The sequence below is a fragment of the Scyliorhinus torazame genome, chromosome 12 (genome assembly GCF_047496885.1).
Source record: "Scyliorhinus torazame isolate Kashiwa2021f chromosome 12, sScyTor2.1, whole genome shotgun sequence".
Taxonomy (NCBI): domain Eukaryota; kingdom Metazoa; phylum Chordata; class Chondrichthyes; order Carcharhiniformes; family Scyliorhinidae; genus Scyliorhinus; species Scyliorhinus torazame.
The window spans coordinates 95,991,662-96,016,046 of NC_092718.1; the positions used below are offsets into that span (position 1 = coordinate 95,991,662).

The following is a 24,385-nucleotide window of genomic DNA, read 5'->3' on the forward strand; positions in this document are numbered from 1 at the left end:
CCGATCTCTCAGTTTACCGTAAACCTCCAGCGCCAGGACAGCCGTGTTGACCATCAGGTCCACCCCGCCTGGGGGCTCCATGGTCACCGTGTAGGTCCCCTCATCAGCTTGACGTGTCGATCTGATCATGAGCGAGTTGTTGGGTTGTAGACTGACTCTGTCCGTATACACCGTGCCTGGCTTAATGGTGAGTACTCCATTCAGCAACGTCAGGATGTTGCCTCCCACTTGGTCCTGCCACACCACCGAATACAGCTCGGAGCCATTGGCCACGGACAGGGTGGTGTTCCAGCCCACTCCAGTCTGGACCAGGTTCCTGTCCACTGTGATGGTCACTTTTTCCGCTCCGTAACATGGACAAAAATAGGGAACTGTGGAGCGAGAGAAATAGAGAGAGAAGGGGAGAGACTTGAAGAGAATGGAGACAGTGGAATAGAGGGAGTGGGGTGTGTAGAGAGAGTGAGAGAGAGGCAGGGGGACAGAGAAAGAGGGAGAGAGAGATAAGAGGGTGAGTGAGAGAGGGGGACAGAAAGAGAAGGGCAGAGAGGGGAACAGAGAGAGGGGGAGATAGAAAGGTGAGAGAGGGAGGGGGACAGAGGGGGAGAGGAGAGAGAGGTGAAGGCAGGCGGGACAGAGAGGTGGAAAGAGAGAGATGTGAGAAAGAGGAGGACAGAGGGAGGGATAGAGGGGTGAAGTGAGGGGGGGAGATAGGGAGAGAGGGGTGAGAGAGAGAGGGGGGCAAAGAAAGAGGGGGGAGAGGGGAGTGAGGGAGCGGTGGAGAGCAAGAGGGGGAGAGAGAGGGGAAGAAAAGGTGGAACAGAGAGAGTGGGGGGGGAAAACAGAGAGAGGGCGAGAGTGAAGGGAGTTAAAGGAGGTCGAGAGATGGTGGGAAGGAGCAGGATAGGGAAAAAGGAGAGAGAGCAAAAGGGCCAGAGGTACAGAGAGAGAGGGAGTTAGCGAGAGAGAGGGAGTGAGAGAGGCAGTTAGAGGAGAAAAGAAAGAGAAATGGGGAGAGAGAGAAAAGCTGGGAGAGAGAGGGGGACAGACAGAGAGGTGGGATAGAGAGAGAAAGAGGGAGGAAGAGAGGGGGTGAAGAGGAAGAAAGAGAGAGAAAGAGCCGGAGAGAGAGAGACAAAGGGAGGTGGAGAGAGAGAGAGGGAGATAGAAATTACATTGACCAAATTAAATTAAATAGGAATTCACAAACATTAAATTAATTTGCTGCAAATGCACAGGAGGCCATTCGAGACATAATAATAATCGCTTATTGTCACAAGTAGGCTTCAATGAAGTTACTGTGATAAGCCCCTAGTCGCCATATTCCGGCGCCTGTTCGGGGAGGCCGGTACGGGAATTGAACCCGCGCTGCTGGCATTGTTCTGCTTTACAAGCCAGCTGTTTAGCCAACTGTGCTCAACCAGCCCATCATGACCTGTGCTAGCTCTTGGCACTAAGTATTCAAATAATTCCACTCTCCCCCCCACTCTGCTCTTTCCCCCCATAGATTCGGCAAACTTTCCCCCTTCAAATATTTGTCCAATTCCTCTTTTTTGAAAGTTCCTATTTAATCTGCTTCCATTGCACATTCAGGCAGCACCTTCCAGATCACAACAAACGTGGCGTGTAAAAAAATAATGGGCCCGATTCTCCATCCTGCCGCACCCATTTTCTGGTGCGCCACGCCCCCACCAGCAGTGCGATCCTCCATCCCGGCAGTCGGCCATGGGGTTTCCCATTGTGGTCATCCCCACGCCGTCGGTAAATCCGTGGGCGTGAGTCCGCTGCCGGCGAAACGGAGGATCCCACCGACTGGAGCTTTGACAAAGGCTCATCGGGACTCAAAACATTATCACTTTTCTCTCCCAACAGATGCTGCCAGATTCCTGAGATTTACCAGCATTTTCTCTTTACTCAGCAATACCTGCTCACGGATGCTCAGTTTGGGTTCCGCCAGGGTTATTCAGTTCCTGACCTCATTACACCCGTGGTTCAAACATGGATGAGGCACCATCAATTTGGCTGGAGACGAAGTTGAATTCAAACTGAGGCTTTATTAGTACCTGATGTGTGGCGTCCTACAGCATCTGACGAAATGACTGCGAGCTGAAGGCCACGCATATTTATAACCCGGCTCCTGGGCGGAGCTCGCATGCAGGGGCCCAGGTGAACCTGTAGTGCAGGTTCTACCGTACAATCCTTCATATAAGAACACAGTGGTTTACCACATTCAGCTCCTGTTAAAATGGAGTCCGGCGGGGGTGGTGGATAGCTATATACAATTCGCAATCTTTAATATTTACAGAACAGTAAAAAAAAATGTCTCTGGTCACCCGGTGGGCCGATCAGAGGTTCAGCCGGTCTGGCGCCTTGATCGTCCTCTGGGATCGACGAAGTGGAGCCGCCGATGTTGGTGCTGTCGTGGTCGAAGTTGACTCCGGGAGCGTGCCAAAATCCTTTTCATCAGTGGGGGTGGGCAGGGGGAGGACGGACAGTCCTAGCGGGGGTGATGGGGGTGGCGGGGGAGGGGAGGGTGGCACCGGGGGCGTTGCGGGGGTGGAATCTGCTGGTGCCAGGTACCTGAGGGAGACGGTATCCTGGTGGCCGTTGGGGAATGCCACGTAGGCGTACTGTGGGTTTGCGTGGAGCAGGTGCACCCTTTCCACCAACGGATCCGCCTTGTAGAGCCGCAAATATTTATGGAGAAGCACGGTTCCTGGAGCGGTGAGCCAAGTTGGGAGTGATAGCCCGGATGTGGGCTTCCTGGGGAAGGCAAAAAGACGTTTATGCGGTGTACTGTTAGTGGCAGTGCAGAGTAACGAGCGAATGGAATGTAGTGCATCAGGGAGGACCTCTTGCCAGCGGGAGACCGGGAGATTTCTGGACCGTAGGGCCAGCTGGACGGCCCTCCATACCATCCCATTTTCCCTTTCAACCTGTCCGTTTCCCCGGGGGTTGTTGCTCGTCGTTCTGCTGGAGGCGATACCCCTGCTGAGCAGCAACTGACGTAGCTCATCACTCATGAATGAGGATCCCCTGTCACTCTGGATGTAGGCGGGGGAGCTGAACAGAGTGAAGATAGAATTAAGGGCTTTAATGACGGTGGCAAACGTCATGTCGGGGCATGGGATGGCGAAGGGAAAACGGGAGTATTCATCAATCACACTGAGGAAATACGTGTGTCGGTCAGAGGAGGGGAGGGTGCCTTTGAAATCCACGCTGAGGCGTTCAAAGGGGCGGGAGGCCTTCAACAGGTGCGCGCAGTCTGGCCGGTAGAAGTGCGGCTTGCACTCCGCACAGACCTGGCAGTCGTGGTGGTCGTCCTTACTTCCTCGACGGAGTAGGGTAAATTTCGTGCCTTAATGAAGTGGTACAACCAAGTGACCCCTGGGTGACAAAGGCTATCGTGCAGGGTCCGGAGTCGGTCTACATGTGCGCTGGCACATGTACCTCGGGATAGGGCGTCTGGGGGCTCGATGAGTTTGCCAGGGCGATAGTTAATCTCGTAGTTATAGGTTGAGAGCTCGATTCTCCACCGCAAGATTTTGTCATTTTTGTCAGGCTACCGACCGTTGGTCAGTGAGGAGAGTGAATCTCCTGCCGGCCAGGTAATGCTCCAATGTCGCACAGCTTCCACTACGGCTTGGGCTTCCTTTTCCACTGAGGAGTGGCGGATTTCTGAGGCGTGGAGGGTTCGGGAGAAGAAGGCCATGGGTCTGCCCGCTTGGTTAAGGGTGGCCGCTAGAGCTACGTCGGAGGCGTCGCTCTCGACCTGGAAGGGGAGGGACTCGTCGATGGCGCGCATCGTGGCCTTTGCGATATCCGCTTTGATGCAGCTGAAGGCCTGGCGAGCCTCTGTCGACAGGGGGAAGGTAGTGGTCTGTATTAGCGGGCCAAGGATAAGTGCAGCACAGAGGTTAGGGAGGACATAGAGGCGAAAACCGTGGAACTCTACGCCTTGGACTGTGAGCGTGACCGTGCAGTACCCCCTCTTAACGCCATGGCCACCTGCTCTATGGCCAGAGCAAACAGTAACAGGGAGAGGGGGCATCCTTGCCTCGTTCCTTGGTGTAGTTTAAAATACCCCGCCCTCAGCCGGTTCGTACGCACACTCGCTACTGGTGCCTGATAGAGCAACCGCACCCAGTCGATAAAGCCCTCATCAAACCCAAACCTTCCCAGCACCTCCCGCAGGTAATTCCACTCCACCCGATCAAAAGCCTTCTCCGCATCCATCGCTGCCACCACCTCCACCTCCTCTCCTTCTGCGGGCATCATAATAACATTCAAAAGCCTTCGAACATTGGCCTCGAGTTGCCTGCCCTTTACAAATCCCGTCTGGTCTTCCCCTATCACCCCCGGGACACAGTCCTCTATCCTTATGTCCAGGATCTTAGCCAGCAGTTTGGCGTCCACATTCAGTCAAAAAATTGGCCTGTATGACCCACATTGCTCCGGATCCTTCTCCCGTTTCAGGATCAATGATATTGAGGCCTGCGACATTGTTGGGGGGAGGATTCCCTTCTCTCTTGCTTAATTAAATGTCCTCACCAGCAGTGGGCGCAATATCTCTGAAAACTTCTTATAGAATTCTACCGGATAGTCGTCAGGCCCCGGGGCCTTGCCCGATTGCATGCCCTCCAGCCCTTCGATTATTTCCTCCATCTCAATTGTGGCTCCCAGCCCTTCCACCAGATCATCTACCTTCAGAAACCTCAACTGATCCAAAAACTGCCTCATCCCCTCCAACCCAGCCGGGGATTCCAACTCATATAATTTACTATAAAAGTCCTTAAACACCTCATTCACCCCCACTGGGTCCAGGACAGTATTCCCGCCTCTACTCTTTACTTTCCCCATCTCCCTGGCCGTCTCCCTTTTCCTGAGCTGGCGCTCTAACATTCCGTTTGCCTTTTCCCCATACTTCTAAACCGCCCCCCTTGCCTTCCTCAACTGTTCCACCGCTTTCCCTGTAGTCAACAGCCCAAACTCCACCTGCAACCTCCGCCACTCCCTCAGGAGCCCCGCATCCGGGGCCTCCGAGTATCTCCTGTTCACCTGGAGTATCTTCTCCGCTAACCTATCCCTTTCAGCCCGTTCCGCCTTTTCTCTGTGGGCCCGTATCGAGATTAATTTCCCTCTGACCACTGCCTTCAAAGCTTCCCAAACTGTCGCTGCAGGGACCTCCCCCGTATCATTTGTTTCCAGGTAGTTCTGGATGGACTTGTTCACTCGCCCACAGATTGCTTCGTCCGCTAGCAACCCCACATCCAGTCTCCACAGCAGGCATTGCCCTCTCTCCACACTAATCCGTAGATCCACCCAATGCGGGGCATGATCCAACACTGCGATTGCCGAGTACTCAATATCCACCACCCCTGGTATTAGAGCCCTGCTCAGAACAAAAAGGTAGATGCGAGCGTATAGCTCCATAAAGCCTAGCTGTCTTTCAAACCAGGATTTTTTTTTATAACACTACTGCAGCAGTCAAACACACACTAACCCGGGCTGTTAACCCTTATACATACACCAAATACATACAATACAATATATCAGAAATTTCGACATTCATCTGCGTAGGTCGCAGATCCCAGTGACTGGAGGATCACATCAAACAGCATGCCTTTTCCGCTGTTAACACTGCACAAGTGCAGACAGTAGCCAACCAGCCCATGTTTACAGAACTAAAAAAGGGTCCAACTTAGAGGAGATTCCGTGAACGACAAACATTCCTTAATAAGCTTCAGTGTGCGAAAGATTACGCTGACAATCGTTTTAAGATCATCAGTGTGGTGCTTTTGCATGTACTGGAATCTACATATATTAATACACAGAACCTTGTGCTTTAGACGGAAACGGCACGTGGCACCCGTTTCCGCTGAACAAAGTAAGTGATAGCCATTCATTGGTTCATTCCATAGGGGCAATGCCTCGACCATTCAGAATCAAGCCGCCCAGTTGAAATTTCAGTCGGTTAACTGTCAGTCGCTGCCAACTGGTGCATCCGCCATTGATGCCGCTAGCAATCAGCGATCATTAGCCAACCAATCAGCATTCGCTTCTCATGGAGCCAAAAGTTGTTGATTTCGCCTGACAACGGTATTGTTTTAAAAAAAAATTTAGTGTACCCAATTATTTATTTTTTCTCGGCAATTTAGTGTGTCCAAACCACCTATCCTGCACATCTTTGGGTTGTGGGGGTAAAACCCACGCAGACATGGGGAGAATGTACAAACTCCAACGGACAGTGACCCAGGGCCGGGATTCGAACCCGGGTCCGGGATTCGAACCCGGGTCCTCAACTCCGCAGTCCCAGTGTTATCCACTGCGACACATGCCGGCCAAGACAACAGTATTCTTGCAAAATGTCCTGATGAGTGCAAGATGAAAAGCTTTGACGAAAAAGGTGTAATGTTGAATAAGGTCAGTCAAACATGACCATCCCTTTTTCTTTATAATTCGCGATGGCTAATCTTTAATATTTTTTCAGGGTGAGAGCATAAAGACAGGCTTGGGGCAGATGGCTCTAATGGCCTGTTTCTGTGTTTTAGACGCAATGTAATAAGAGATACACATTACCTATTAAGAAGAAGAGGCAAGGCAGGTAGTCCCTGGTCACTTTCCCCATGAATGAAGTGAGTTGTCGTCTGTTTGTTGTAGTGTTCTGTCCAGCTGCCTTTGATCTCTGGAATAAAATCAGGCAAGCCACTTAACATGCAGAAAGGGACAGTGAATTGATTGCATGCACAAACACACCCATTCGCAGCAGCAATGCAGGAGCAGGAGGGGAGCATTCAGCCCTCTCGAACCAGTTCTGCCCCTTTAATAATATCTTAGCCACCTTGGCTCCCTCACCCTTAACCCCCTTGCTCAACTAAAGCCTGTCAATCTCATTTTAACCTTTTCCATAAAGAATTGCACACAACGGGACCCAGTTCTGTCCAAAGTGAAACCACGATCTTAACCAGGTGGCACAATGGGAAATCTGACCAATTAAGACCGTACCTTACTCGTAAGGATGAACTCAGTTGTAAGGATGGAGTCACACTTTGGCGTTCCCAAAGTTCAATAAGTTAAGAGCCCATGGTGTTAAGGGTAAGATCCTGGCATGAATAGAGGATTGGCTGACTGGCAGAAGGCAGAGAGTGGGGATAGCTGTCTCTTTCAGGTGACAAGTGGTGTGCCTCAGGGGTCGGTGCTGGGACCACAACTTTTCACAATATACATTAATGATCTAGAAGAAGGAACTGAAGGCACTGTTGCTAAGTTTGCAGATGATGCAAAGATCTGTAGAGGGGCAGGTACTATTGAGGAAACAAGGGGGCTGCAGAAGGATTTGAACAGGCTAGGAGAGTGGGCAATGAAGTGGCAAATGAAATACAATGTGGAAAAGTGTGAGGTTATGCACTTTGGAAGAAGGAATTTAGGCATAGACTATTTTCTAAATGGGATGTGCTTAGGGAATTAGAAGCACAAAGGGATTTGGGAGTTCTTGTTCATGATTCTCTTAAGGTTAACGTGCAGGTTCCGTCGGAAGTTAAGAAGGCAAATGCAATGTTAGCATTCGTGTCAACAGGGCTAGAATACAAGACCAGGGATGTACTTCTGAGGCTGTATAAGGCTTTGGTCAGACCCCATTTGGCGTACTGTGAGCAGTTTTTGGCCCCGTATCTAAGGAAGGATGTGCTGGCCTTGGAAACGGTCCAGAGGACAGTCACAAGAATGGTTAGGGTTAGTTAGGTTAAGGTTGGAATGAAGAGCTTGTCGTATGAGGAACAGTGGAGGATTCTGGGTCTGTACTAGTTGGAGTTTAGAAGGATGAGGGAGGATGTTATTGAAACTTACAGGATGCTGCGAGGCCTGGATAGAGTGGACGTGGAGAGGATGTTTCCAGTTCTAGGAAAAACTAGGACCAGAGGACACCATCTCAGACTAAAGGGACGATCCTTTAAAAAACAGAGATGAGGAGGAATTTCTTCAGCCAGAGGGTGGTGAATCTGTGGAACTCTTGTGGAGGCCAAATCACTGTGTGTCTTTAAGACAGAGATAGATAGGCTCTTAATTAATAAGGGGATCAGGGGTTATGGGGAGAAGGCAGTAGAATGGGGATGAGAAAAATATCAGCCATGATTGAATGGCGGAGCAGACTCGATGGGCAGAGTAGCCTAATTCTGCTTCTCGCTTCTATGTCTTATGGTCTTACGGTAAAGCTAACAAGAGCCCTTGTTTGACAAATTACACATTGTCCATCCAGACCAGACAAAAAATTTTTATATTTAGAGTGCCCAATTCATTTTTTCCAATTAAGGGCCAATTTAGCGTCGCCAATCCGCCTACCCTATTCATCTTGGGTTGTGGGGGCGAAACCCACGCAGACACGGGGAAAATGTGCAAACTCCACACAGACAGTGACCCAGAGCCGGGATCGAACCTGGAACCCCAGCGTCGTGACTTAGCAGTGCTCACCACTGCGCCACCATGCTGCCCACAGGCCAGACAAAAATGAGAATGCTCGCTCGTAGCCACATCTGGTGGCATGGCTTAGACAAGGACATCAGAAACATGGTGCGCCAGAGTGACCCCTATCAAGCATAGTAGACATTGCCCCTGCACTCTTGGGAGTGGCTTGGATGCCCTTGGAAGAGGTTACAAGTGGGCTTTGATAGTCTTTCATGGGCAAAATTTTCCTCATCTTGGTCAGCGCCCACTCAAAATGGTTGGAGGTTCAAGGGATGGAAACAAAGGCCTCGGCGGCCACAGTAGAAGCCCTGTGCCGGGTGTTTTGTACCCATGGCCTCTCTGAAGTAATAGTGTCTGACAACGACACAACCTTCACTGGTGAGGAATTTCAGCATTTTGTTGGAATGAATTGTGTTCACCATACCAGAACAGCCCCCTATCACCTTGCCTCAAACAGATTAGTGGAGAGACCTGTACAAACATTCAAGGCAGCTATGCAGACACAGTGTCTTAGATTGGCTAACGTTCTTTGGTCCTTTAATATCTACCTACCATGCTGCTACGGGCTTCACTCCAGCAGAACTACTGATGGGCCACAGTTTTAGGATCCTTTTGGACTTGGTCTTCCCAAATTTGGCTGGGAGGATGGAGGCACAGTAGGCCTCCCAGAGGAAACAACACACTTCACGAACAGGGGACAGAACTTTCCAAGTAAGTGACCTGGTCCTCGTCAGAAGCTTTGCCTCAGGAATTCCGATGATGAGGATGTGCTGAGTAGTCGCAGATCAGGTGGCTCTCCTCCTTCAGCCAAATGTTGTTGCTTTTTTGAATTAGCCCATAAAAACCAGACTAAAACATCGCCTCACCCTCAATAATACTACAAGGAAAAAAAGTGCAGGAAGCAGCAATTCAAGAGGCCGCAGAGGAGACAACAGAAACTGCGGGAAGGGACAGGAGCAGCCAGCGAGCGGATCAACTGACCCACGAGGCGACAACTGATCGACTCCATACTGGAGGTAGACAGATGGTGCTCCAAGGCCCTGACCGTAGAGCTTCTGGCGGAGAGGTTAAAGCTACGAATGGACTTTAACCTGCTATCCACCAAGAAATCAGTGCACCAACTCTGCCAGACATGGGTGAGGTGTTGGGTGCTCTGAGGTACAGACGAACCAACACGGTTGCGATTGGTACAACGCAGTTTTATTCCAACTAACTATTTACACATCTGACTTGGTACTCAGCACGTGGTGACTGTGTGAGTGTCTTGCTAATGAGGTCCTGGCCCTGTGCTGTCTCCAGATGGACTGGCCAGGAGGTGTTGTGTTTCTTGTCTTATACTGTGTCTGCTCGTCTGTGATTGACTGTTGTGTTATGTGTGCTAATTGGTCTGTTGGTCTGTCTATCATTATGTATGTGTTATGATGTATGTTTGAATATCATGACATCCCCCTTTTTTACAAGATTATGTGCCTATGTGGTTATAAATATAAATGTGTCCCGAGTGCAGCGAAAGGTGTGTGTGCGTAATATTTACATCATGTACATGGGGCTTAAGTATATACAAGGGGCGATGTCAGGTGTGACATGCTAACAAGGTTGTACCATAACAAAAGAAGAACAACGTTGAAATTTGGACCGATCAAACGAGGCCGGGAACGATAAAACAGTGACATGTTACAAAACAGTAGTTGCTAAAGTTTGACGTGTGAACAGTCTCATAAGTCCAATCTAGTAGGTGGGCGGCGAATTCGGGTTGACCGCCTCAAGGGTGGGTCGAGAACCACCGGCTGAGGTGCGGGCCTGGCCACGGGCGGCGACAGAAGGGGCATGGTATATGGCAGCTCCACGAAGTCGCTATCAGGAACCAGTGGAGGACACGGCGCCCGTGTATGGTTCCGTTGCGAGTGTGGAAGTAGGCGAAGGGCTCGGTGATTGCGCCTACGCACGGATCCATCCGGCATGCGTACCAGGAACGAGCGGGGAGCCACGCGTCGGAGAACTTCGGCAGGTGCTGACCAGCCACCGTCTGGTAGGTGGATGCGGACGTTGTCTCCAGGGGCCAGGGAGGGAAGATCAGTTGCTCGTATGTCGTACGATCTCTTCTGGCGAACGCGCTGCAGTTTCATCCTATGCAGTACCGGAGCATGGTCTATTGTTGGTGCCAGGATGGAAGGCACAGTGGTTCTGAGGGCGCGACCCATCAGCAGCTGTGCTGGTGAGAGACCAGTGGCTAGTGGGGCCGAGCGATAAGCCAGCAGGGCGAGGTAGAAGTCCGACCCGGCAGCAGCAGCCTTGCAGAGGAGCCGCTTGGCAATGTGAACGCCCTTCTCCGCCTTTCCATTGGACTGGGAATGCAGAGGGCTGGACGTCACGTGTGTGAAGCCATACGAAGCAGCAAAGGACGACCATGCATGGCTGGCAAAACAGGGCCCATTGTCCGACATGACAGTCATCGGAATGTTGTGGCGAGCAAAGGTGGCTTTGCAGGCCCTGATGACAGCAGACGACGTCAAATCGTGCAGGCGTATGACTTCTGGGTAGTTTGAGAAGTAGTCAACTATGATGACATAGTCCATGCCGAGCGCGTAAAATAGGTCGACACCCACCTTCGCCCAGGGGGACGTCACCAGCTCATGGGACAGAAGTGTCTCAGGAGGTTGCGCCGGCTGAAACCTTTGGCAGGTTGTACAGTTGAGCACCATGTTGGCAATATCGTCACTGATGCCCGGCCAGTATACCGCCTCTCGGGCCCTCCGTCTGCACTTCTCGACCCCCAAGTGGCCTTTGTGTAGTTGATCGAGAACCAGCTGGCGCATGCTGTGCGGAATCACAATCCGGTCCAGCTTCAGAAGGACACCATCAATGATGGCTAGGTCGTCTCGTACATTGTAGAACTGCGGGCACTGCCCTTTGAGCCATCCTACCGTCATGTGGCGCATCACTCGCTGCAGAAGGGGGTCGGCCACAGTCTCTCGGCGGATACGGGCCAGACTGGAGTCGTCAGCCGGCAGATTTGTCGCTGTCAAAACCACCTGTGCCTCGGCCTGACATACGAACCCCTCCGCATCTGGCGGCGTGCTCACTGCTCTGGATAGGGCATCCGCCACGATGAGGTCCTTCCCTGGAGTGTAGATCAGTTGGCAGTCGTACCTCCTGAGTTTAAGTAGGATGCGCTGGAGGCGAGGGGTCATCTCGTTCAGGTGCTTGTTTATTATGCTGACCAGGGGGCGGTGGTCTGTTTCGACCGTGAACCGTGGAAGACCATAGACGTAATCGTGGAACTTGTCTAAACTGGTTAGAAAGCCCAGGCATTCTTTTTCGATTTGCCCGTAGCGCTGCTCTGTGGGGGTCATGGCCCGCGATGCATAGGCCACTGGGGCCCATGATGCTGTGTCATCCCTCTGCAGGAGCACTGCTCCAATGCCGGATTGGCTGGCATCAGTTGAGGTTTTGGTGGCACGAGACATGTCGAACAGTGGTGAGTTTGAGTTTGTGCTCCTCCCATTCCAGCTGGTGTGTGTTGCCACTGGAACTCTGTAGATTTTTTGACAAGGTGGCGCAGAGTCGTCGTGTGGGGGGGCAAGGTTGGGAATGAATTTCCCTAGGAAGTTGACCATGCCAAGGAAGCGTAGGACAGCCATCTTGTCGGCCGGCTGCGGCATGGCTGTGATGGCGCTCACCTTGTCTGCATCCAGACGGACCCCTGACCGGGAGATGTGGTCCCCCAGGAACATCAACTCAGTCTGGCCAAAGGAACACTTGGCTCAGTTGAGGCGCTGGCCGTTTTCCCGTATGCGGGAAAAAACGCGTTGGAGACGATGTATGTGCTCCTGCGGTGTGGTGGACCAGATGATGACATCGTCCACATATACGCGCACCCTTTCGATGCCTTCCATCATCTGCTCCATGATTCTCTGGAAGACCTCGGATGCCAAGATGATGCCAAATGGCATCCGGTTGTAGCAGAATCTGCCGAAAGGGGTGTTGAAGGTACATAGCTTTCGGCTGGACGGGTCCAGTTGTATCTGCCAAAATCCTTTCGAAGCATCCGGTTACGTGAATATCTTCGCCTGGGCCATTTCACTGGTGATCTCCTCCCGTTTGGGGATGGGATAATGTTCCCTCATAATATTATTGATGTCTTTGGGGTCTATACAGATGCGGAGCTCGCCAGAGGGCTTCTTGACACACACCATGGAGCTGACCCATGGCATGGGCTCCGTGACCCTGGATAGGACCTCTTGGTCCTGGAGATCCTGAAGCTGCTGCTTGAGGCGGTCTTTAAGTGGCGCAGGAACCCTGCAATGTGCGTGAACGACCGGGATGGCGTCCGGTTTGAGGCGAATTCGGTAGGTGTATGGCAGTGTTCCCATGCCTTCGAATGCCTCCTGGTTGTGGGCGACAGCGATGGAGCTGTGCGGAGAACTCTGCATCCGGGAAGTCAGACGTGCCGTCTGGAGAGAGAGAGAGAGAGAGAGAGAGAGAGAGAATTTGTTGCACAAGGTGGAGAGCCTTACATGCCTGTGCATCCAGCAGGGAGTCCTTCGATGAGCCAACTATCTCGAACGAGAGTGTGGCCGTGTGTGTTTTGTGTGTCACCTGGAGCTGGCAGGATCCCATGGCCGGGATAACGTTCCCGTTGTAGTCGACCATCTTGCACCGGGATGGCTGGATTGGTGGTCTGACCTTCATGGCATAGAAGACTGACCATGCTATGAGGTTGGCGGAGGCGCCAGTGTCCAGGCGGAAAGTGATTGGCGATCGGTTGACCATTAGGGTGGCACTCCATTCATCGGCCGGATTGATGGTGTTGACCCGGTTCGCATCAATGACTGCAACCGGGAAGGCGTCTTGGTCATCTGTGTCGTCGGTTTGGATGTCGTGATGTGGAGGCTGAATGGTCCGCACGTTCCTGCGAGGTTGTCGGAGATGTGGAAGATCAACAGGTTGAGCCGCTCGACAGTAAGCAGCGTAGTGGCCCATCTTGCCACAGCGTAGGCATTGTCGGGTTTTTGCAGGACATTGCCCTTTTAAATGTGCAGCTCCACAGTTGCCGCATGTCATGACGTCATGGCGTTCGTTACGCCACTGCGCATGCGCAGTTCGGTCTTGCGTCTGGCGCGCCTGCGCAACACGTCCCTCAGTGTTGCCGTAGGTTTTGGCACGCACAAACGCGGGAGGCCTCAAAAAGCGCGCGAAACGGCTGCCCTCGTCCGGGCCGCAGGCCGGGAGAAACTCGATTGCCTGGATGCGTTCGGCCTCGTGGGCGGCCTGGCTTGCCGATTCGATCGCATGGGACCCCCTCCGTGCCGATTCAGTCGCCTGAAATTGGGCATAGCGGCTGGTCGCATTCTCATGCAGGACACAGGCTTCAACTGCAGATGCTAAGGTCAGGCCTTTAATTTTTAGAAGCTGCTGGCGTAGGCCACTGGAGGCAACGCCAAAAACGATTTGGTCCCGGATCATGGACTCTGAGGTGGTGTCGTAACCGCAGCACTGCGCGAGTATGCGGAGGTGCATCAGGAAGGACTGAAAGAGCTCATCCTTACCTTGCAGGCGCTGCTGAAAGACATACCTCTCAAAGCTTTCATTGACCTCAACGTTGAAGTGCTTGTCGAGCTGGAGGAGGACCGTGTCATACTTAGATTTGTTCTCGCCTTCCGCGAACACCAAGGAGTTGTATACATCGATGGCGTGCTGACCTGCGGTAGTGAGGAGCATGGCAATCTTTGTTTCGTCCGAGGCGCCCTGTTTTTCATTGGCTTGCATGAACAGTTTGAATCGCTGCTTGAAGAGCTTCCAATTTGTGCCCAGGTTCCCAGCGACTTGTAACGGCTGCAGTTTGTTGCGGGTGTCCATGGCTCAGGATGGCAGATTTGCCGGTAGGTATCGATTCACTCCTGGTACCATGAGGTGTTGGGTGCTCTGAGGTACAGACGAACCAACACGGTTGCGATTGGTACAACGCAGTTTTATTCCAACTAACTATTTACACATCTGACTTGGTACTCAGCACGTGGTGACTGTGTGAGTGTCTTGCTAATGAGGTCCTGGCCCTGTGCTGTCTCCAGATGGACTGGCCAGGAGGTGTTGTGTTTCTTGTCTTATACTGTGTCTGCTCGTCTGTGATTGACTGTTGTGTTATGTGTGCTAATTGGTCTGTTGGTTTGTCTATCATTATGTATGTGTTATGATGTATGTTTGAATATCATGACAATGGGGACCTTCTATGAACATGGAAACAAGGCTGGCCACCTGCTGGCTCACCAGCTGAGTAAGCAGGCAGCCACGAGATAGCGCAGGTGGAGGATAGCAGAGGCAGACGGGTAACCGACCCAAAAAAGGTCAATGAAGCGTTCAAGGTCTTTTTCTGGGGGCGTACACCTTTTAACCCCCAACGGGGACTTGGGGATTAAACGTTTCCTCGATGGATTGGACATGCCAGTCGTGGGGGATAATAGGTGAGGGGAGCTGGAAGCACGATTAGGACTGGGAGAGGTCATGGAGAGTATTAGCTCCATGCAGGCGGGGAAGGTGCTGGAACCCAATGGGTTCCCAGCAGTTTTCTACAAATATTTTGCAACAGCACTGGCCCCACATCTGCGGGAGATGTTCGCAGACTCGCTAGCAAGGGTCACCTTGCCTCCAATCGTAACACAAGCCACCATATTGCTGATACCGAAGAAAGACAGAGTCAAATGGAAGTACCTCATTGAGGTACTGGAGTGGTTTGGACTGAGGGCAGGGTTCACCTCATGGGTGAAACTCCTCTACAACGTACCCAAGGCAAGCATGCGGACCATCATCAGCTCTGAATACTTCCAACTGCACAGAGCAATGCTGTCTCCACTCCTATTCGCCCTGGCAATTGAGCCATTGGAAATCGCCCTTAGAGCGACGAGATGCTGGAAGGGAATCCAAAGAGGAGGCAGAAAGCACAGAGTCTCACTCTGTACGGATGACCTACTCCCCGACATCTCGGATTCGTAAAGTGGCATGGAAGGGATCATGAAACTCCTGAGCGAGCTTGGAGCCTTTTCGGGCTACAAGATCAAGCTGAGCCAGTGAAGACAAAATTGGGTTGGGCGGGGGGGGGGGGGGTGCAGATCTGGCAGGACTACTATTCAAACAAGCCCAAATCAAATTCCATAACCTGGAGATCCAGATCGCCCATGACTGGACACAAATCCATAAGTGGAACCTGGTCAGTCCGGCGGAGGAAGTCAAAAAGGACCCACAGAGATGGGGTACATTCCCGCTCTCCCTGGCAGGGAGGGTGCAGACGATCATGATGAACATGCTGCCGAGGTTCCTCTTCCTTTTCAGGTCTACAACCCTAGGCCTTTAATTTGGTCGACAAAATGATTATGTTGTTCATGTGGGGGGGGGGGGGGGGAACCAAAGGATCCCCAAAAAGGCCCTATCAAGAAAAAGCACATGGGGGGGCAGGGTGTAAACCTACACTACTACCACTGGGCAGTCTCTGCAGAAAGAGTGAGGGGATGAGTAACAGAACCAGAAATGGTATTGGTAAAGATGGAGGAGAGCTCCTGTACCAGGACAACACTCCGGACCCTCGCCATGTTGGCACTCCCATCCCCGCTAGCCAAACAGTCAACAATCCCAGAGGTGGTAGCCACACTCCAAACCTGGAACCAAATGAGACAGCACTTTGGTTTAACCAAAATGCCCATTATGGTCCCCATCTGTGGCAACCACAGGCTCGCGCCAGCCATGCTAGATGCCATCTTTAGGAGGTGGAGACAGGACGGGGGAACACTGACCGTTAGGTACTTCTACACAGAGGACAGGTTAACAACCTTAGAGGAACTGACATAGAGATTACAACTACCCAACGGGAATGTACAGCGACACCTACAAGTAAAGAACTTTGTCTGCAAGCAGACAACAACATACCCTCACACTTCGAAACACACAATGCTAGAGGAACTAATGGACATGGGCAACCTAGGAGGGGGGAACTATGGGGACCTGTACAGACGACTATTAAAAAGGGACGCTCCCCACTGGACGAAATACGGGAAATGTGGGAGGAAGAACTAGGAATAGAAATAGGGTGGGGACTCCGGAGCAAAGCACTGAATAGGGCAAACTCCACCTTCGCTTGCGCAATGCTAAGCCTCATGCAATTGAAAGTGGTGCACAGATCACACCTGACCAGAACCCGAATGAGCAGGTTCTTCCCGGAGGTGGAGGACAAGTGTGAACAGTGCCAGGGAGGCCCGACGAACCACACCCACATGTTCTGGACATGACCCAGACTCGTTGAAGCAATGTCCAAGGTTGTGGGGGTGAGGGTGGAGCCAAGCCCGAAAGTGGCATTCTTTGGGGTTTCGGACCAGAGTTATTTATGAGGAGGGGGGCTGCTGCCCTTGCCTTTGCTTCCCTAATCGCACGCCGAGAATCCTGCTCAGCTGGTGACCAGCAGCACCACCCAAAGCCGCAGACTGGCTGGCAGACCTGTCTGAATTTCTCCACCTGGAGAAAATCAAATTCACTATCCGAAGGTCAGAGGAAGGCTTCCACAAAACATGGAAGTTCACCAACTTGTTCCAGGACCTGCTTGAAACTAACAGCCAATAGAGCAAGGTGAGGGAGGGGGGGGGGGGCACCACACAGGAGCCAGCAAGGCACCAGGGAACAGGTGGAGAGGGGAGTTGGGGGGGAGGGGAAACAGAGAGAGAGGAGAGAGGGGTTGGGAATGGCAGGAATGGACAACAGGGGGCCAAGAGCAAGGCCACAAAGTACAAGGCCTCAAAGAAACACCTAAAGTATGGGGGCGGGGTGGGGGGAGGGGAGAGGGAATCAAATGACAGGGGGGGGAAGGGAAGCTCCCCAAAGAGCTACACATATGTAAATAAGATGACAATCAGCTTTTGTAAAATATGTATTCCAATAAAAGATGTTTTAAAAATAACAAAAAGGGGGACAGGTTGGGCAAAGGGGCAGGGTTACATGGGGCAATTCCAATGTTGAGCTCTTGTAAACTATTTTTAAAAAATAAATTTAGAGTACCCAATTCATGGGACCTTGGTGCTGTGAGGCAGCAGTGTTAACCACGGTGCCACCATGCTGCCCTTAGCTCTTGTAACTTATATCTGATACACATACCTTTGTTTATTGTGCAGTGTATAAAATGAAAAACTTCAATAAAAACATTTTCAAAAACAAAAACAAACTTTGCCTCTGGCCCACTTTGGCTAACAGGCCAGATCGTGTCCAAGTCAGGCCAGTTTCACATGTGGTGGAATTGAACGACAGGACAGGACAGAAGCATGTTGACCAGGTGAGAAGCCAGGGGGAGGGGGACCACAACCCCAACCTTGGAACAGTTGGAGCGGTCAGCCCCAGGGCTCCTGTTGTGGAGCCAGAACAAAGGGGAACCAGGAGTCTCGAGGAGGCCAGTAACAAACTGATCCAGGAACAAACAGATTACACTAGTTCAGGAACTAACTACAGAAGGGAATAACCCCGCGGGGTTTGGTGGACTCTCAGGAGCATTCTACTAAGAGCATTGCCATCGTCACCTCCGAGGCGGAGGAGCCAGTTGGAGGATTAAGACGATCCTCGAGACCCATGAAATCTCCTGGTGGACTAACACTCTGGTGGACTGTTTGGATCCTCTTCCCTTTTTGTTCCTCAGACTTATACTGCACACAATCATTGTATACAGTCTGGTGTACACACGGTAATTGAGAAATTTAAAGAGGGAGGGATCCATAGATAAGAATCCCTACAATGCAGAAGGAGAACATTTGGCCTATCGAGTTTGCACCGAGCCTCCAAAAGGAGTTGGCCTACTCCCCTTCCCTATCCCGGTAACCCCACCAAACCTTTACATCTTTGGACCCTAAGGAGCAATTTATCATGGCCAATCCGTCCAACCTTGGGACTGTGGGAGGAAACAGGAGTACCCGGAGGAAACCCACGCAGACACGGGGAGAATATGCAAGCTCCACATCAACAGGATGTGGTACCGGGGCCTTTGAGGGGGCGCATCCTCTCGATCCATATGACTGGCTCAGCGCCTATCATGCGGGAGTGCTTGAACCCCAACCAAGAGGGATCAGCGGGTCCTGGGGGGGTGGGAGGGATTCTGGTCAGAGTGAACCCAGGAGCTTGAGGGATAACACCTATATTTAGAGACTCTGTGCCTGCACACAAGTTACCCTGGTTAGTTGACAATAAATCTTCTTTCTTCATTACTGACGTATCCCTGGTATCGCCTCAAGCTACCACATTAGTTCAGATACCAATCACCACTGCTGCAACGACAATCTGCCAAATCACCATTTCACCATCCGAACACCTACATGTCTGTTGTTACAAGGAAGCACAACATCACACAGTAAGGGGGTGGGGGAATTCTCTCTCCCCACCACCCAGCCCACCCAAAATAAAACCTCTCAATTCTGAGAGAGTTGGTGGGGGCCAATGGAAAATTTCCCATCCTGGGACTGGTAGGTATTTGTCGGGTAAGGTGATTATGTGTTATGGGACTGATGCCGGAATTTTCCAACCCCTCCCGCTGATCTTCCAGTCCCCTTGAATTGCAGGCCTTTTGAAGGGCTCACCTCATCTTCCGGCCCCCTCCGCCACCTTTGCCCCACCCTGCCCTGGCCCCCAGACCCACTCCCCCAGCCCCTCTTGACCAAAAGGCATTAAGATAAGAGTTCAACCTAAATCTTCACTGTATTGGCGCCACAGGCCGAGGGGCTGAATGGCCAACTCCTGTTAACAGATTGCCAGTGATCCATACCTCATAGATTCATAGACTTGGGGGTTCAGGTGCATAGATCCTTAAAATGCCACAAACAAGTGCAGAAAATAATCAAAAAGGCTAATGGAATGCTAGCCTTTACATCTAGTGGATTGGAGTATAAAGACACAGGGGTTATGCTGCAGCTGTACAAAACCCTGGTCAGATCCCACTTGGAGTCACTGTGAGCAGTTCTGGGCACCACAACCTAGGAAGAATATTTTGGCCTTGGAGGGAAGGCAATGTAGGTTTACAAAAATTATACCTGGATTACAGGGGCTAAAATACGAGGAGAGATTACACAAATTAGGCAGGTTTTCATTAGAATTTAGAAGGTTAAGGGGTGATTTGATCAAATATTCAAGATATTAACAGGGAAGGACAGGATAGGTAAAGATAAACTATTTCCACTGGTTGGAGATTTTAAAATTAGGGGGTATTGTCTAAATATTAGAGCCAGATCATACAGGAGAGGTGTCAGGAAGAATCTCTTCATTCAAAGTGTGGTTGAGGTTTGGGACTCTCCCACAAACAGCAGTAGAAGCTGGAACATTTGTTAATTTTCAATCTGAGGGATAGGTAAGATTTTTGTCAAGCAAAGATATATTAAGGGATAGACCAAAGGAATGTTCAAGAAGTTTGTCCACAAATCAGCCATCATCTCATTAAATGGCAGGACAGGCTCGAGGGGCTGAATGGCCTACTCTTGTTCCTGTGTTACACCACAGGAGGCCATTTGGCCCAGCGTGTCCACACCGATCTGACTACACTCAACTCATTTTCCAGCGCTTGGCCCCGTAGTCCTCGAGGTCACGGCAGCGCAAGTGAATATCTAAACACTTTTTAATTGTTGGGAGAGTTTGTGATTCAGCCACCCTTGCAGGCAATGAGTTCCGTACTCCTGCCACCTTCTGGGTGAAAACATTTCTCCTCAACTCCCCTCTTAGCCTTCCCTTATGCTCTGGATTTTGACCCCTCTACTAATGGTAAAAGTGCCTTCCTATCCACCCTATGCATGCCCCTCACAATCGTATGCACCTCTATCAGGTCCCCTTCTCAACCTTTGCTGTTCCAAGGAATAGCCCCAGGCTATCCAAACTTTCCTCATAGCTCGCAAGAATTAATTTGAAAATGGAATTCTTTTCCCCTAGGGGAATTCCTCATAAATCTCTCCGCAGCATTTAAAACCATTCAGAGACTTTAATACCATTTCAAACCATTTGGAGTGGCTCGGCGGCACAGCAATTAGCACTGCTGCCTCACAGCGCCAGGGAACCCCGGGTTTGATTCTGGCCTCAGCTAACTGTCTACGTGGACATGATGTGGCGATGCCGGCGTTGGACTGGTGTGGGCACAGTGTCTATGTGGAGTCTGCACGTTCTCCCTATGTCTGCGTGGGTTTCCTCCAGGTGATCTGGTTTCCTCCCACAATCCAAAGATATTAGGTGGATTGGCCACGTTAAAATTGCCCCTTAGTGTCCAAAAGGTTTGATGGGGTTATGGGGATAGGGAGGGGGGAGTGGGCCTGGATAGATTGCCCTTCTGGAGGTTCGGTACAGACCCCATGGGCCAAATAGCCTCCTTCTGCACTGTAGGGATACTACGATGATTTACCAGCCCTCAGGGTTGGACCCTACCTCCCCCTCATCGATATCTGCCTGTCTCGATGCACTTTGCTGAGGTGACCCAGATGTCTCCCTATTCCCAGCAGACACATCCCTCATTAAATCTGCATCTCGACTCATTGCCCAATTAATTAGTCCATCGATTAAGATCATTGGACCAGGTGTGACCTGGAAGATTATTTTTTTTGTTTTAAACACAACGGGCTTTTCTGCCTGAAAGAAGCAAGTTCAATAGGAACAGGATAAATACTCAAAGGGGGTAAATGTTCAGCGCTGTGCAGAGGGAAGAGAGCGGGGTGGAGTGGGACTGATTGGATCCATCTTTGGAAGAGCCAGCACGGGGGCGCGAGGGGCCGAATCCCCGCTTCTTATGCCGTGCGAGTGGCTGAAACGCACAGGACCAGTCGTGCTGCCGCTGTGATAGTTACCTGGTTAACACTCGAGGTGTATCTGGGTGAAGCTCCCTCTCGGCCTTTCCTGTCTGTGGGTGGCGTGGCTGACAGGATCTCGTGTTCTGCGTGGAGTTGTCTCGCTGGAGGCTGAGTGAGATCCAGACGGTTCCTCCGAGTCTCCTCGCTTGTGTGAGGAGCTGCAAACCCGAGGGAGCTGCAACGTGGTATTGACAGGGACGCTGATGAGCACCTGTCTGTGCATGTGTGTGCGTATATTGTGTGGGAAACCAGGATAGTTTCATCCTGACAGGAATGCAGAACACCTGCAGAACAGGTTTAGCAAGATACTGCGTCATGTCCCACACATATTCAAACTCAACATACCAACCCTCTGCATGAGACGGGGACGTCAGCAATGAATGGGAGCGGGAAAAGGCCATTCGGCCCTTCCAGCCGGCCCCTCCAGCTGGCCAGCCGTTCAATATAATCATGACAGGCCTTCAACCTCTCTTCTGCCCTTCCACCCGCGATGCTGTTATTGCCCAACAATCTCTCAGTCTCCGCCTTGGACAGACTCAGGGAGGGAGCATCCACAGCCCACTGGAATGTAGAATCCCCAATTTTCGCCACCCTCGGAGTGAAGGCGTAGCTCCTCACCTCAGTACAAAATGGCCAGCCCCATATCCTGAGGCAGTGAGATGACATGTTAGGGCCGTTCTCCTCGGAACAGTTGAGGAATGTTAAGAGACCCAATTGTTAGTATGGTTTCGGTAGAGCAGAGACAGGGTGGGCGATATGGGTGTGACCGGCTGGCTGGGCAGCCGGCGGGAGGACTACACTGCCTGCTTTCAGTAAGGCCTGCTAACTTAAATGCCAATCAGACATTGAGCTGGACAGCGGAAGGACTTTCCTCGCCATCAGAGGACCCTGAATTGTTAGTGATGCACGATCAATTACAATCAAAGACGAGGTTGTATCATAACTGAAGGCTTTAATCGACTAGAACTGTTCCCCAGCAGCTTCGGTACAGAAAATGAGGGCTGCTGGGATGGCACCGGTTCTTATACCCTGCCTGTCAGGGCGGGGCTAGGTACCAAACAGCCAATGGTAAACTCCTAGGTTTAACCAATGGTCTTCAGCCTCTCCGACTGTAATACCTGATAATACCACATTCACCCCCCGTTAAAAAAGAGTCCGGCGGGGGTGGTGGCCAGAGGTAACAATCTCATCTAACATGGTATGATCAGATATGGAGGTACCGTGATACCTCCTTACAGAGTTGTCGAGAATATTTACATGCAGTGTTCGTTTACAGTTAACGTTACAGTGAAGTAATCAGTCAGTCGGGTGGCCTGGTCGTCCTCCTGGATCGTCTGAGCTTTGGTGGTGATTCTGGTGGGGGTACAGGCGTCTGCGACTCCGGGAGCGTGGCTTCGGCCTCCATGGCAGCTTCGTCACCCCTAGATGGCACTGGTGGGGCAAACGGTTGACACGAGACGGGGGCGCCTGTAGGGGGCGTCGGTGGGTGGGCGGGAGGGCCTACGCAAGAGCAGCGGGAGGACTGTCCCTCCTGTGAGGTGCTGTGGAGGGGAGGGGGTGGGGGTAATGGTTCAGGTGCGCGTGGGGAGACTGTATCTTGCCGGCCGTCAGGGAATGCCACGTAGGCATACTGGGGGTTAGCGTGCAGCAGGTGGACCCTCTCGACCAACGGGTCCGACTTGTGCGCCCGCATCTGCTTCCGAAGCAGGATGGGTGTCGCTAGCCAGGTTGGGAGCGAGGTCCCGGAGGAGGGCTTCCTGGGGAAGACAAGGAGACGTTCATGAGATGTCTGATTGGTAGTTGAACAGAGCAGAGACCGGATGGCGTGGAGGGCCTCCGGGAGGACTTCTTGCCAGTGGGAGTCTGGGAGGTTCCTGGATCGTAGGGGAGTTAGAACGGTCTGGAAGACCGTTCAGTTCTCCCTCTCTACCTGACCATTTCCCCGGGGGTTGTAACTGGTCGTCCTGCTTGAGGCAATGCTCCTGTTCAGCAGGAATTGACGCAGTTCGTCGCTCATAAAGGAGGACCCCTTATCGCTGTGCATGTAAGCGGGGAAACCGAACAGTGTAAAGATACCCTGGAGGGCCTTGATGATGGTGGTTGTGGTCATGTCTGGGCAGGGGATGGTGAATGGGATCCTGGAGTACTCATCAATCACGTTCAGGAAGTTCGTGTTGAGGTCGGTGGAGGGGAGGGGGCCTTTGAAGTCCATGCTGACTGTCCTGACCTCCTCGATGGAGTAGGGCAGGTATGTGGGTCTTAATGAAGTGGAAAAAACGAGTGACCCCTGGGTGGCTGAGCTCGTCCTGGAGGGCTCGGAGGCGGTCCACTTGTGTGGTGGCACATGTGCTGCGGGACACGGCATCAGGAGGCTCGTTTAGCGTCCCAGGTTGGTGCAAGATTCATAGTTGTAGGTGGAGAGTTCTATCCTCCACCGCAAGATCTTGTCGTTTTTTATCTTGCCCCGCTGTGCATTATCGAACATGAACGCCACCGACCGTTGGTCAGTGAGGAGAGTGAATCTCCTGCCGGCCAGGTAATGCCTCCAATGTCGCACAGCTTCTACTATGGCTTGTGCATCTTTTTCGACCGAGGAATGAATAATTTCTGAAGCATGGAGTACGGGAGAAGAAGGCCACGGGTCCCGCAAGGATCAGTGTTGGGCCCGCAGTTGTTCTCAATTTACATAGACGATTTAGAGTTGGGGACCAAGTGCAATGTGTCAAAGTTTTCAGACGACACTAAGATGAGTGGTAAAGCAAAATGGGCAGAGGATACCGGAAGTCTGCAGAAGGATTTGGATACGTTAGGTGAATGGGCTAGGGTCTGGCAGATGGAATTCAATGTTGCCAAGTGTGAGGCTATCCATTTTGGGAGGAATAACAGCAGAATGGATTATTATTTAAACGGTAAGATGTTAAAACATGTTGCTGTGCAGAGGGACCTGGGTGTGCTGGTGCACGAGCAACAGGTGATTAAGAAGGCTAATCGAGTTTTGTCTTTCATTGCTAGAGGGATGGAGTTCAAGACTAGTGAGGCTATCCTGCAATTGTATAGGGTGTTGGTGAGGCCGCATCTGGAGTATTGTGTTC

The 24,385-nt window shown here is 51.7% G+C and overlaps 1 protein-coding gene across 2 annotated transcripts in view; it reads right to left on the minus strand.

The window, feature by feature from the left end:
- The window catches only part of LOC140386577 (cell adhesion molecule CEACAM6-like), a 64,635-nt gene that overhangs the window by 16,755 nt on the left and 23,495 nt on the right, over positions 1-24,385 (minus strand). Inside the window, exons 2-4 of one of the 2 annotated variants that reach the window (XM_072469017.1) lie at positions 21,291-21,468; positions 6,577-6,680; positions 18-371 (exon numbers count right to left, since the gene is read on the minus strand). In XM_072469017.1, coding sequence (XP_072325118.1) covers positions 18-371; positions 6,577-6,625 — 403 coding nt within the window. In that variant the 5' untranslated portion in view covers positions 6,626-6,680; positions 21,291-21,468. Of the gene's footprint in view, positions 1-17; positions 372-6,576; positions 6,683-21,290; positions 21,469-24,385 lie in introns of both variants that reach the window. The other variant, XM_072469018.1, reaches the window with a different exon arrangement.